This window comes from Lentinula edodes (assembly GCF_021015755.1).
Source record: "Lentinula edodes strain Le(Bin) 0899 ss11 chromosome Unknown C8R40scaffold_67, whole genome shotgun sequence".
In the NCBI taxonomy this organism is placed as follows: domain Eukaryota; kingdom Fungi; phylum Basidiomycota; class Agaricomycetes; order Agaricales; family Omphalotaceae; genus Lentinula; species Lentinula edodes.
This window is the reverse complement of record NW_025764373.1, coordinates 302-14,246: the sequence shown is the minus strand read 5'-3', so window position 1 is coordinate 14,246 and position 13,945 is coordinate 302. Positions and strand designations below refer to the sequence as shown.

General features: G+C 47.1%; 4 protein-coding genes across 4 annotated transcripts; 1 reads left to right on the top strand and 3 right to left on the bottom strand.

The window, feature by feature from the left end:
- Window positions 1-417: 417 nt before the first annotated feature.
- On the bottom strand, window positions 418-1,309 carry C8R40DRAFT_1163920 (uncharacterized protein; the record flags this gene model as incomplete). Its single annotated transcript, XM_046230424.1, has 7 exons — window positions 418-590; window positions 646-720; window positions 770-826; window positions 877-968; window positions 1,023-1,083; window positions 1,137-1,208; window positions 1,264-1,309. The coding sequence occupies 7 exons, from the start codon at window positions 1,307-1,309 to the stop codon at window positions 418-420; spliced, it is 576 nt and encodes a 191-aa protein (XP_046079651.1).
- A 205-nt stretch (window positions 1,310-1,514) lies between these two features.
- Window positions 1,515-3,217, bottom strand: C8R40DRAFT_1134302 (uncharacterized protein). The gene is made up of 2 exons (XM_046229299.1): window positions 2,975-3,217; window positions 1,515-2,922 (listed from the first exon to the last, which is right to left on the bottom strand). Exons 1-2 carry the CDS (start codon window positions 3,082-3,084, stop codon window positions 1,959-1,961), a joined length of 1,074 nt encoding a protein of 357 aa, XP_046079650.1. The 5' UTR covers window positions 3,085-3,217; the 3' UTR covers window positions 1,515-1,958.
- A 500-nt stretch (window positions 3,218-3,717) lies between these two features.
- C8R40DRAFT_1061644 (glycoside hydrolase family 95 protein) lies at window positions 3,718-7,550 on the top strand (the record flags this gene model as incomplete). The annotated part of the gene is made up of 19 exons (XM_046225437.1): window positions 3,718-3,880; window positions 3,935-4,017; window positions 4,073-4,178; window positions 4,232-4,267; window positions 4,318-4,453; window positions 4,509-5,195; window positions 5,283-5,287; window positions 5,357-5,442; window positions 5,508-5,585; window positions 5,720-5,780; window positions 5,846-5,862; window positions 5,924-6,001; window positions 6,064-6,172; window positions 6,303-6,398; window positions 6,456-6,509; window positions 6,594-6,638; window positions 6,718-6,968; window positions 7,054-7,164; window positions 7,254-7,550. The coding sequence occupies 19 exons, from the start codon at window positions 3,718-3,720 to the stop codon at window positions 7,548-7,550; spliced, it is 2,499 nt and encodes an 832-aa protein (XP_046079649.1).
- Window positions 7,551-8,499: 949 nt separating this feature from the next.
- C8R40DRAFT_1074702 (IucC family-domain-containing protein) lies at window positions 8,500-11,010 on the bottom strand (the record flags this gene model as incomplete). The annotated part of the gene is made up of 3 exons (XM_046226752.1): window positions 8,500-8,664; window positions 8,809-10,388; window positions 10,443-11,010. The coding sequence occupies 3 exons, from the start codon at window positions 11,008-11,010 to the stop codon at window positions 8,500-8,502; spliced, it is 2,313 nt and encodes a 770-aa protein (XP_046079648.1).
- Window positions 11,011-13,945: the final 2,935 nt, after the last annotated feature.

The window sequence follows — 13,945 nt, the reverse complement described above, 5'->3', positions numbered from 1 at the left end:
TAAAAAATGTCATGATCGTCCGCGTCTACCTTTCCAAAGGTACGGATGATTCGGAGCTCGAACTAAGTTGACCATCGTCCGGCCTCGTTCGGTGCCGCCGCAGGAATCATTCGACGCTGTCAAGCTATGAATAATTCCAGCAAGAGCATCCGCGCGTTGCGGACCCTCTTGATCATTCGAAGTCAAGTTGGATGAATCAAGCAGACAACCAACAGGGTATAATTACACACAACATTATCATCACTAAGTATAAGTCGAAATAAATAATGAAGCATTCCAATTCCCAGAAGAACCTAACACATCAAATCGGAGGCCCAGCCAGTGGACACGACCCGTCGTTGGTGTCTATATACGGCATATGTGCTGTATGAGACGAAAAAACTCCAGAAATCTGGGCACATACCTACCACCATGAGTCTAGAGCTTCGGCTCAGAGAACTGCAAAAATTCACTATTGCGAATATATTCCGTAGTGCCGTCATTCCTCAGGTGAGGTGAGTAGCGAGAAAGAGGCATGCGAAGAATGTGATTGTTGCCGCGATTCTTCTGCGAGATGGTGTACCGAAGGGTGATGTACGCTGTCAAGGAGACTAATGAAGGTTCAGTCATCGACGTGATCAGGCGGGGGTCGGATATGTAGCGTACAGATCAACCACTCTATCCAGACGAATGCTTTCAAGGCCTGAACATCCTGACACCAAGTTTTGACGTCGTCAGATCCTGGGGCAATGTTAGAGGAAGGTACGGAGTGTTGAAATCGGTAGCAAACCGGTAGGGCAGGCCATAGGGACATGGCGCCAACGAGATGTAGAAAAAGCGTTGAATGCTGACAACACCGGATGAGCGAACTATATCGGTTCACAAAGAGCACCCTACACAGCCAAAATATAGAAAGAACAGCGAAGACGCCAATTTCGAACTGGGGCCGACCGGTGTACGAGTTTTTGCAGATAAAGTCGAGAGCCAACCTGCGTCCAGGATTTCAATCATCAGGGCGCGCGAGTGCAACAAGAAAATCATACATTACACTGAGGATAACCATGGTAGTAATGGATAATCCAAGTGGGAATAGATCCGCAGCAACTGTTGGGTTTAATCAGACTACAATATTTCGTTCAAACGGTATAGTCGCTCACAAAAGAATTCTTGGAACAAGTTCACGCGCGCGGAAAGGGCGAGTACAACGATGTTTACCCAGTAAAGCGCGACTGCAAGCATCTGGTTACCCACAAATGATTCGACACCAAGAGTTCTGGCACGTACCATGCGCTCCGACCTTTTTTTTCCCCACAGAAGAGAAGCCGAACATCATGGAGACAGAAATATTTGAAGGAAAGTTGATTTGAAAGAAAGAGATTGAAGCTGGAAGCAAAATAGTAGAGAAGAGCAATCCACAGCGCACAGCGAAGGCGGCTTGATCAAATCTGGATGGAAAGATGCAGAAAGATGTAGCCTTGACAACCTGAAGCAGCCGGAGGCCCGGCGGTATTTACAGCTTTGACCGCATCAACCAAAAATCGTTGAACACAAATATATTCTGAACAACAACTATGCTTCACTGAGGCATCCCTTATAGTTTCAAGTCATTATACCTACAATTGCATACATGGCATTACGCCGTGGCGATTCTCTTCATACTACCGTCAATTGACCGGAGGTTATCGATTATCCACTATAATCCATCTTAATTATAAGCAGATCCGCATCCACTGCTAGGTGAACAGTACCTCAAAGCTCGAGTACACCAGCTGACGCCAGCACCGAGGCTGTTGAACGTTGATAATGCAATCACGTATATCGACCCGTCGACTATGTGTCTCAGTCTCCTCCAGTCTCCTACAATGTTCCTAATTTGTCACTTCGTTGTGCTTTCCTTTGCTAGACATGCAACTTCGGCATTTGAACTATAAGTAGCCTTGGGATAGATTAAGCTTTCCGCTGAAATATTATCGTGAGCGTTAATAACATGGCGCGTCTTTTAACGCCCGGGTACATCGTTTCAACGCATCCAGCGCCCATGGCCGCTTGTTGAAGGGGGAATCGGTGATTTGGAGCCCTTCTCTCTCGACAAGAACAACGAGAGCCAAAAATATGGTATACCACAATCGTTTTGTCTTTTGCCTTGCGAAGACCAGCAAGGGATTTCCCCCGCCATCCGCATAGCCTTCCTTTACAACTTCTGACGGTGCGGGTGGGAGAAAGAAAGTTTCGAGGAGCGGATCTCCCCAAAGAGAATGAGCAAGAGTCGGAACTATGGCCGCTATTTGGATAGAAGGAGAGGTGTCCCTGGGACGCGTAATATAAATATCATCCTCTGAGCCAGTGAACCAAATCAGAGAGGGAACTTCTACGTCTTCAAAGAGAAAAGCCGCAATAGCCCGAGCTAGATATGTCTGGATATCCTTGTAGGGTGCTCCAAGATCAATGTCCGAGTCGTGTGCATACTCAAGAAGGGGCTCAAGGAGTGCAACAAAGGTGTCTTGCCAGCTGTAGGATGGTTCGACTGGCTGAGAGATGCTCGGAGGACCAAACCAATCGTTCTGTACTCCAGAATGAAGCTGTCCCAAGAACTGACCTAAAGTACGGTCTATGAAAGCTTCTTGAGGTGCTGTTAGAAGATTTTGAGATCGGGCAGCAGAGATAGTGATGATTGAGTTTGATCGGAGTGGTTGGGGAGGTGTAAGAAGATATGGATACGAAATGACGCTCAAAGTTGTGTCTAGGATGGGTTCGGGTATGGGGACGGATGTCCCTTTGTGAATCATCGTGATGAGCTGCGCGAAGATATGAAGTGAGTTAGAAGGGAAAGCAGAGGTAAGATTTTCTGCCGCAGTTAAAATAGTGATGAAGGAGGTATGTGTCGAGGTACCATCAGCGGATGACGCTAGATCGAGGATGTAGGTTGTGTGAATCCGGGTACGACTGCAGAGGTCGTGAGCAAGGAGTGCAGAGGACATTGGCTGCAGAGACTAGCCTGTATGAGTCTATATTCTCAACTTCCGATATGCCGACAACGTGCCAAAGCTGGGATTTAGAGAAGGTCTTCACGATTACTTTCTGCGCTTCCTCCACGGTGATCGTCATTTTGAAAGGGGTTTAGGATGAGCTTCAGTTCCCCCAAGCAACAGCGAGGCTGAGATATTAGGGATCAGATTAGAATAGATGTTGGGAGAAGCTCACATCAATGGGTCGGAATCACAGACGGAATCAAGTACTTACAGTACATAAGCGCCGATACACTTGGCGCCTAAATCAAAATAGCACACGGCGCGCACGGACCAATTCATACTACAATAGCTACTAGCATCGACATTTGCTCTTATAAATAACTTATTACTCGCTCCCAGCTAGTCTCAGCACTCCTGACTACCAACATTTTGAAATCGGACCGTTTCAACAAACTTCGGAGGTCCAGATCGCAGTATATCTTGGTAATCCTACTCTAGTCGGCCCTCTTTGAACATCTGCTGACCGTTACCATGTGCAGATACTGACAGCAAAGCCATAACAGTTGACGGCACACCTCATCTTCCAATCCTTGGATGTATCTTCGGATTCACCCAAGATCAGCAGTTAGCCGAAGCAAACCGTCAAACCGTGTAGAGAAGCATGGGGCAGGTTATAATGACGAAACTACAAGCTTTGAGGGATGCATTTACCCTTTGGCTTCTTCCTGACAGCACCTCCTCATTATCGTCCTCCTTCTACCAATTCAGCATGAAACTCAAGACCTTGGGCACTAGTGCTGTGATTCCAGCCGTCGTTCTTACCTCTGCAGCACCCCCGGGTTTCCCTGCGACTGGAAATGGACTCTGGTATAACACCCCTGCAGATTTCTGGTCGAAGTCATATCTACCAGTTGGCAATGGTTACTTGGCAGGTGCATACAAGCACAGATGAATAATTGATAACTCCACTAAGTAAACTCTACTAGCTATGTCTCCTGGGGGAATGTCTGTCGAAACAACTCAGCTGAACATTGAGTCATTATGGAGTGGAGGTCCGTTCCAAGATCCGGTGAGCATCATCATCCAAACCCCCGAAGATCACAGTTGAGGATTGAATGGTGAAGACTTATAACGGCGGAAATATGCAACCATCCGGAGCCTCAGCTGCTCATGTAGCCATGGAGTCAATCCGCGCCAGCATCTTTGCCAATTCGACGGGAGAGATAGACAGTGAGTAAATGCATATATATACTGGTGGTTGAGATACTCGAATCGGCATATAGATATCGAGGTTTTGACTACGGACGCTGGTGCTTATGGTATGATTCATTCTTCCCCTCAAGTCTCATTCTAATCTATCACCTTATAGGTTCCTACGTTGGAGCTGGTTATATCATATCTTCAATCAATGTATCTGGCCCTGTGACTGACTTTGCGCGCTGGCTGGACTTGGACGAAGGCGTCGCACGATCTACATGGACACAGTCCAATCAAACTTTCATCAGGTAGGTGCATGCCCCTCGAATTCACTGCCCGCTTGTCACTGAATGAAACCATTAGAGAAACATTCTGCTCTCACCCTTCTGAAGCCTGCATCCACCACATCAATTCCACCTCCAATGCCACTTTACCGAATATCACTTATGCATGGGCTCTGTTGGATTCCGGGCTGCCGACACCGAACATAACCTGTCTTGACTCCAGCACTTTACAAATACGCGGTCTTGCTGGCGAGCCTGGTATGCTTTATGAGATACTCGGACAAGTTCATTCAACCTCCGGATCTGTCTCTTGTATCTCGCTAAGTCCCACGAATTCCACCGTCACCGTTGGGGGTGCCGTCGAAACATGGATATCTTGGGTAGGGGGGACTGAATACTCCATGGACGCTGGTAACGCCGAGAACAACTTTTCTTTCAAAGGTGTCGATCCGCACGCGGCTTTGACTTCTCTCCTTAGTTCGGCTACGACAAGTTCATATTCGGATACTCTTACCACCCATATCGCTGACATCAATAGCACTCTCTATGGTCAATTTTCGCTGTCACTAGGCCAAACACCGCAACTCGATCTTCCGACTGACCAGATTCGTGCGGCGTATCAGGTCGATGAAGGGAATTCCTATTTAGAATGGGTCGCATTCAATTTGGGACGTTACATGCTTGCGAGCAGTGCTAGGGGCACCTTACCCGCGAACTTGCAGGGTAAATGGGCTAAGGATGTTAATAGTCCTTGGGGAGCTGGCAAGTGATCAATAATAGCCTTGCGAATTGCACGGAATACGCATTGTACTGACTGACTGCTTGTCATTCCTGACGCATAGATTATCGTGAGTTATCGTCCGATATCCGAGTTTGAGTCGCAAGCAGGGTGCTCACGAAACAAACACGAAACAAAAATTGATGTAGATTCAAACATTAACATTCAAATGAACTATTGGAGCGCTGAAATGAGCAACCTCAACGTCGCGGGATCGTTGTTCGATTACATAGAGGTCAGTGTTAGCCTATAGGAGTTTGTGTATGGATGCTTTGATTCAATGTTCTTTTACTTTTGCAGAAAACCTGGGCTCCCAGAGGCGCTACTACAGCGCAGATATTATACAATATTTCTCGGGGCTGGGTTACGCATGACGAAGTGAGTGGTAGTAGTAATACATGCGTTTGGTCTCGACGGTTCGACTGGACATTGTTGTCTGATATAAATATGTAGATGAACGTAAGTCGTTCTCAAAACTCTTCGTATACATGACTGACATACATATCTTTTAGATCTTCGGGCATACAGGCATGAAAGGAGGCGGGAATACAGCTCAATGGGCGGATTATCCTGGTTAGTAGTCGATGTGACTCTTTTCTTAACTTCTTGTGTGTTTGAATTGGATTAATACCGAATAGAATCTGCGGTTTGGATGGTACGTTTAATCAACGACAACACCTCCTAAATACAGAAGGCTTGATTGAACGTCGTTCTAGATGCTCCACGTTTGGGATCGATTCGACTACTCAAACGATGTCGACTGGTGGATTGCTCAAGGATGGCCGCTTCTCAAGGTTACTATACACCCCACCTCTCCGTGCAACTAGGAAGCCACTGATTAGGTGATCTCGAGCAGAGTGTAGCGTCTTTCCATCTGGATAAACTCATCCCGGATGAGCATTTCAACGACGGAACGCTCGTGGTGGCGCCGTGTAATTCTCCTGAGCAGGTTCCTATCACTTTGGGTGTGTTAATATGTCAAAAACTAATGTATATATACGGGCATTGACTTACCTTTGTCTTGTCTCACTCACTCACTCACTCCCTTCTCTCTTTATGTCTCTCTCTCTCTCTCTCTCTGTGGTTCTTTCATAGCCTGTGCTCATGCCCAGCAACTAATATGGCAATTGTTCAACGCCGTGGAGAAGGGTTTCAACGCTTCTGGAGATACTGACACTGCGTTCCTTGAAGGTGAGAGTCAATTCCGAATGATTGCCATTTTTTTCTTTGTGTTGAACCTTATGACAGAGGTTCAGACTAAACGTGCTCAAATGGATAAAGGTATCCGTATCGGCTGGTGGGGTCAACTCCAAGGTCGGGTTCAAATATTGTTACTATGTATTACCTTGTCCATGTCGTTCTGACCCCCCTACCACCTACCACTAGAATGGAAAGTCGACCTTGACTCGCCAACGGACACACATCGTCATCGTATGTTTTTCTCCCCCACTCATACTTTACCAATCGCCGCTCATCGTTTTCCAACCTACTATCCCCCTCATCCCCGCAGTATCTCATTTAATCGGACTATACCCAGGGTACGCCATCACCTCGTACAGCTCTGACCTACAAGGTGGAGTTTTAGTCAATGGCACAAATATCACGTATACCAAGGACCAGGTGATAGCTGCTGCGACGACGAGTTTGATCCATCGCGGAAACGGGACGGGGCCAGACGCAGATGCTGGGTGGGAAAAAGCGTGGAGAGCGGCGTGTTGGGCACAGTTGGGAAACGCGGAAGAGTTTTATCATGAGTTGACTGTAAGTCAAGTAACCCATTCTCGTTGTTCAGAGTTATTTTCAGAGTTCAGAGAAATCCCGTGTGGCTGATGAAACAAAAAAACAGTATACGATTTATGAAGACTTTGGACCGAACCTGTTTAGCTTGTATGATCCAGGAGATATCGACCCGATTTTCCAGATCGATTCAAACCTTGGGTTTCCTGGTGCTCTTCTCGTACGTCACTTTTAACCATCAATTCAACACTTTTTTCTTTTCTTTCTTGGAATTATCCCCTCACTCCGGTTTCTTTTTCTGTGGGCTAGAACGCGCTTCTACAAGCCCCCGACGTCGCATCGCTCGACACCCCACTAACCATCACTCTCCTTCCCGCCCTTCCCCCTTCGTGGCCTTCAGGACATCTCAGGGGCGCGCGTACAAGGGGAGGAATAACAGTGGATACATTAGAATGGGACGATCAAGGCGAACCGACGGTGGTGGTGTTTTCCGTGGATCCTAATCCGATATCACCAAAGAGAAATGTGGAGGTGGTGTACAATGGGGAGAGAGTTGGGTCGTTTGTGATGGATGGGGGTGCGAGGATACAGATTGAACAGTTTTAAATGACACCATCCCCGGGTCTCCATCGTTATGATATGTATGATATGTATGTAAGGTATAGGTTTTCAAATAAATCATGGAACTGACAGTGGACAGTGACGAAGTCTCAAATGCACTTAAATTACATGGGGGCCGGCAGCCAAGTTTTGTAAAGTTGTAAAACACGGTACTCAAGTTACCTGAACGAATATGGACAGTTCGAGCTATGGCACAGGGTCTTTAATTTCCACCTCCTCATACGAGTCTTCTTTCACTGGTTGCATTATCTTGATTGGGTGCGACGACCCGTTCTCTAGACTGCTCTAACCAATTTCTCAACGATTTGTCACGTTCCCAGCTGTGTACATTACTTGAACTATCCACTCAGTTGGGCGAAAGTGTACTATCGGCGGAGAGGTGCGTTGCTATAATGTTATCACCAATGTTCTGTTGAATGCTCCGACAAAAAATTACTCTATGTATACACAGAATTCCACAGACGAACCTTGCTGCGTCGTTCTAATCATTTCGGTGGTCATTACCATCTATTGAAGACTAACTCGTATCATTGAACCCTCTGACAATTGACAATCACAACTTGCCCAGCCCTGGATAACAGGTTCTCTTGCCATGTTTGAGTTATTCAACATTCCAAGTCTCTTCCCCAGACCTTAACGCGTAATGATTGATCCCTCTCATTCCAAAGTTCCTGTTGTTCAATATAGAGGCTGCAAAGAAGTGCAATTGAGAACAAAGTGAGATTGAAAAATGAAAATTTCTGAAGAGATTTGAAAACCACCCTTGAAACTATGTAAAATCATCTTTTTTCATTACTATCTTTTTTATTGTGCCTAAATACTCTGACGTGACTATTTTCTCTATCAAATCGATCTGAATCCTAAAACGAAAAGCAGAGGTGCTCCCAGATCATGTAAGTACAAGTGATAAGCAAGAGATTTTGGGTACCATCCTTTAACATACACCTCCAATCCAATCCTCCTCATTCTCTTCATCTTCTCGCAAATCTTCCCAACTTTCTTCCTCTCCCTTCTCGTTTAAGTCATCTGAGTCAGTTGCATCATCTTCCACACCTACACCTCTATAATGAAGCAAATTCGGGAACGGTCCATGAAGGTGCTGTTTGTAACCCAGAAAAAATAGGTAAATAGCAAAAAAAACAACAACAAAGCAACGAGACAAAAAAAAAAAAGAAAATAAAAGAAAATAAATAAATAAATCAGTAAAAAAACCACAACAATATAAAACGAGCGTAGGACTCACGAATCGATACATGCCCTGCATCCTCATCCTCATGAAGCATTTACCTTCCACCGTCTCTCTTCTCTCCTTATCACTCCCCATCCAAGCCTCCCACAACCCACGTCCCCTCCCTTCCCTCTCCTCTCTCCCAACAACTTCCCCAAAACACACTCTCACCACCTCCCACCCGGTGCCATCGTAGTGTAACTCCAAGACACGGATAAGCTGCTGCAAGTGATTATGAATCAGGGTATGGTAGAGCCGGGTGTATACCTCCTCAAGGGAGGGGGCGAGGATGCTGTGTCCTGCTAATGCGATTTCGGACTCGAATTGGGTTAGCTTGCCATTTGGATCCTCGGACGCGGAATCAGAGGAGCTTGAGGTTGAGAGAGAAGATATGAGGGTAGCCTCGTGGACTCGGATTCCCCCGAAGTCCCGTATGACGAACCCGAGCAACTCCCCTGTCGCCACATCGAACCGCGCGAGACAGTTCTGGGGGTGGGCTTCGAAGGCAACGCCGTGGTGGATTGCGGGAGGGAGAAAGGCGCGGAAGAGGAGGGTGGTGTAGGACGTGAGGAATGTGAGTTTGGTTTGTTTGGTGGGGAGGGGGAGGATTCGGAGTAGGGCTGGGTCAGAGGAAGAGGGGGAGTGCCCGGTTTCTACTAAAGCCGTGCATACGATCAACCTCTCACCAACGTTGGCTTCATAGTCCACATCGTGTGCCTCACGCACGATTGCGGCGCAGAATTTAGCGATATCGGGGTCGGGGTGGGTAGATACGACGGAGGCGAGTTCTTTGGCGACGGTGAGGATAGAGGGGTCGATGGCTTTGATGGGGCTACCCTGTTTGTTACCTGTACCCTCACCCGTTGCATTACCGTTGCCCAGACCATTGCCTGTAACGGTACCCTTGGTATTACCAGCTGTTATACGTGGAATAACATGCTTGGAGAACCTTGGTCCTAGGAAGGCCGAAGCAGGGGAGATGGTGCGGATTGCAGAGGTGAGCTTGATGCCGACGCTGAGTTTAAGGGCGAGGGGAACTGAGGGACCGGAGGAACCGGAGGGGGAAGAGAACGAGAGATGGGAAGGGGAAGAGGAAGAGGAAGAAGAGGAGAAGGAAGGAAGAATGACGGAACGAATACTCTGTTGAGCTTGAAGCGGGAGTTTGAATTGTTCAGGGTAGATGAGTGCATCAGGGAACTTTTCCTCGATATGAGGGATTTGGAGTTCGTGGATTGGGATAACGAGGTGGGAGGGGGGGATAGACATTTCACCTGTGGGTGTGAGGAATTTTTGGACTTGGTCAGACGCAGCAGCGGCGGCGGCGGCAGCTTCAGCAGCACTCCGTCTCAGCGGGTCAGTGAGTTCCTCAAAGTCATATGTTATATGTAAACTCGATTTTGGGAGGGCAATGAACCGGAGTTGAGGGTTATACAAATCATACGTGTCGTCGTCGGTGATATCCCGCATCGGAGGGAGGAACATACGGGTTTTGTGCATTGGATGGGTTGGGTGGCCTTCGACAATGGATTGTTCCCATTCGATGCTTGGAGAGGAAGGGAATGTTGGTGCTTTGGGTGGGTGGAGGTAGGAGTGTTCTGGATATACCATTAGTTCCAGTTAAAATAATATAGGATGGTTGTTTAACGTACGTTGCCATTTAACGGAACTTTGAAACTCTTCAGCGATGTCAATGATGGTGGACTCCTCGACTCCGGCAAAGCCCGATGCGAAATCGCGCCAGAGGACAAGAGGATCTGGGGATGACACGAGGGTTATTTGTTCAGTGGGGAATTGCCATCCGGAAGAGGAGGAGAGTGTGGATAGAATTGACTTGGATAGACTATCAGCCACTCCTCCTTCTGCTTCCCCAGAATCAGCCCGAACCTTCAGCGGAGCGGCACGAATCATATCCATTGGATCCAGCAGGCCAATCTCCTGTCCCCGCAGATCCGTACCATCGTGTTTGAATACCGGAACGTGGGCGAGCAAAACTATTGCTAGGACATCGGAAGATAATATATATGGTTCATTGAGGGATCGTGGTGGTTGAGAGGATAAGGTGCCGGATAGGAGGACACAGAATCCTGTTATACCACCAGGACTTGGTGGAGTCGGGAGAGGAAACTTGTAGTACAGGGCTCTGGAGAGAGATTCGGTGACGAGACAGGATACTAAACGCGACGACGTGGCAAATTGAGCTTTGGTAAATGGATCCATCGATGAGAAGAGATAGATGACTGGGGAGGTATTCAACCTGAATGATTATATATCGGAATTTCGGTGCCGGCAGCGGTAAGCACTGGGTCGGTGTTCCTGAGCTCCTGCAATGCGTGAATCAGCGTGCTGTCATTGGGCGATTTCTTGTCACGTTGTCAGTTGTGCGATATTGTCCCTCGTTATGCGAACGCGATTGAGGATTTCTGAGGATTTGGGGGAATTGTAAGGAACTTTGTGGAACGGCGGTTTACACAGATTCATACACTCTGAACGACCGTGATACCAAGGCTTCAGATACAAGGAGCCAGGGTTCCTTGTGATAGATGAGAAGAGATGAGAGCGGCCCAGGGGGTTATGGAGAGAGAGGCATATTTTACCTATGGACTGAAGACTTCCAGTGTACCAAAATACATCAATGCATACTATCACAACGTCCGGACGACTTGTTTCTCCTGGCGCGTTCCAGATCCTGAGAGGTATAATCAAACAATGAATATTGAATGACTGGGTTGTTATTGGGCAAAAATTGACACGTTGTGCGATTGCGAACAGTAGCAGGAATTTCTGGAACTTTAAGGAACGGTTTACACAGCTATGTGTATTTTCAAGGCTTCAGATACAGGTCTATGTATCCACGTCCGAGTGCGCGTTCCCTGTGAGCGATGGATGAGAGTGTGAGCTGCAAACTTGGAATCAAAAGGTGCGTATTACTGCGTAAAATATCATATTCCCCCGTTATATGCTGTTATATGCTGCTAACCAATTACAGGGATATATCCCACGGACGAACGAGGCTGACATCCCAGTTTATTCGAATCAACGACCATTTTCTGGTAGTATACGACTTGGTCAATGCTAATTACAGCATATATTCCACGCTCGAACTTGGCTGCTACGGCGATGGAATCTTCAGTGTCGCCTCACGTTCAACGTTCACCTATTGACTGGAAGACTTTCGGTAACCTTGTTACAATCATAAGGCCCGGATGACCTCTTTCTCGATGCGTTCAACAACATTCCAGGCTATCCCCAAGCTCTCTCTCTCTTCCGTCGTCGTCGTCGTCCTCCTCACTCTTCCACCAGCTACACCATCTACACCCTGCGTGGATGTATCGATACTATTCAAAGCTGTAATGCTGTGTGGACGAGTTGGCCACTGCTACTGTACTCAGCTACAAAAAGCTAGAGAGCAGTAATTAGACATTAGACCGTGCGTTACAATATCGTTTACATTGCGTTTCGAATCTCTGAGCTACTTCACAAGATATCCTGAATGAAGTTGCTGCGTATGTCGGTGTACTTATTTCGATAAATCAATTCACGAGGCCCTGACACCAACCGTTGTTTCTTGGCGCATTCTGTTCTTTCATCAAACATGAACATTCCCAACTTTCCACTGGCTATTCGTGTCTTGCGTAAGTGGATCGGCCGTGTGCTATTACTTAGACCATCCACTTAGTGAAGTCAGCGCGTTCTGTTCGTTCGTCTCCTACGAGTCCTCCTCCACTGGTTGTAGCATCTTGATTGGGTGCGACGATTTTGCTTTTCAATTGCTTGGAGGGGAATAATATCGAGGTTCAACGAAGTCTCGCGCGCAGTATCCCACCGCAAATGACTCTGAACTTGGTCTTTACTACGGTGGAGAATATACACAGAGTAGTCTCAGTATGTTTTCATGACACCCCATTCCCCATGATCGAGATGTACAAAATGCTTCGTTAACCCCTGACCATAATTCCACCACTGGAATGCAAACGCTGTTGTTGTAGGGTCGGCACCACTATCCCAGTTTAGTTTGGAAAACTGGATTTGAGCGGGAGTAACGGGCTTTTCGATAAATTGTTCTACTTTGCCATTGAGATGAGCAGCAATACGTGCTCTGACAGGTCAAAGCTTCTCACAGGGAACGGCGCAGCATGGATGACATGGATGACAGTGAGAAGCCCGATGACTAGGTACAATGAACGAAAATGCATTTCCGAACGGATTCAAAGTTTTTTTGGGGGGACGGACTGCGGATTAGGACTAGGACAACTCTGGGAGGACTGACCAGCAGTTCTCTTGGTTGGGGGGGAGGAATCAACTTCAACTCCTTGCCTTGAGTGTTTTTCCAATGTAGATCTTTATGCATAATACATATGCGTTTGATCGTTTCGCTTCCGTACCCTTCCGTCAGTCTGCACCAGTGATGGAATACCGACGGCGAGTTGGCGGCGTGGTTGTTGGTACGTGTGTTTGATGTCATTATCAATAATACATTGCGTTTATCAACGCGTAGATCTCCGCTGGTTGAACAAGACTGAAACCGTCCCGCAGCTTCCACAGGTGACGGCTTGCGGCAGGAGGGTATCACCAGGGCACGCCTTGTAAGTATCATGAGGTATCATGCAACGTATTGTGACATTTGAGCAGTTTACATCAAGCCTCCGTCGGCCTGGATAGATAGATATGGCTCCATACAGATGGGGTCCCACTAGGGAACAGCTGGGTCCAACCGCCTCTACTGAGTAGTATACATCCTCAAACAGCCTCAAACCTGCTCGCCGCTCGAGCCTGTCGCGTACACCTCGCTATGTATTCCTCTTATACCAGCCTACATGAACTCCGGGAGCCATCACCGTAAACCTTGATATCTTCATTGATGTTAATGTCTCGTGTGAAACGCCAAAGCACAAACTGCTCAGGACAGCTCAGGATAACGGATCCAATAGATACTCATTAAAGTACTCATTGATGGATTTCTCATGGATAATCTCTGATAATCTAGGTTATCGTTCACAGCATACATACATAAATGGGCCGATAAAACTAGGGCAAATCATAACGCTGGTTCGGTACGTCGATTATCTTTCTTTCCTCTAGACCTAGTACTTTGTCATTCTTCAAATATTCCCGCTACATTCTCTCTCCTCGCTTCAAACACAACGTCTACACC

Bases quoted from the DNA above. Each gene is read 5' to 3' on its own strand.
- C8R40DRAFT_1134302 (XM_046229299.1), bottom strand. From the start codon at position 3,084: ATGACGATCACCGTGGAGGAAGCGCAGAAAGTAATCGTGAAGACCTTC. The intron at 2,923-2,974 runs GCTAGTCTCTGC...CGACCTCTGCAG, and splicing joins GAGAATATAGACTCATACAG to TCGTACCCGGATTCACACAA.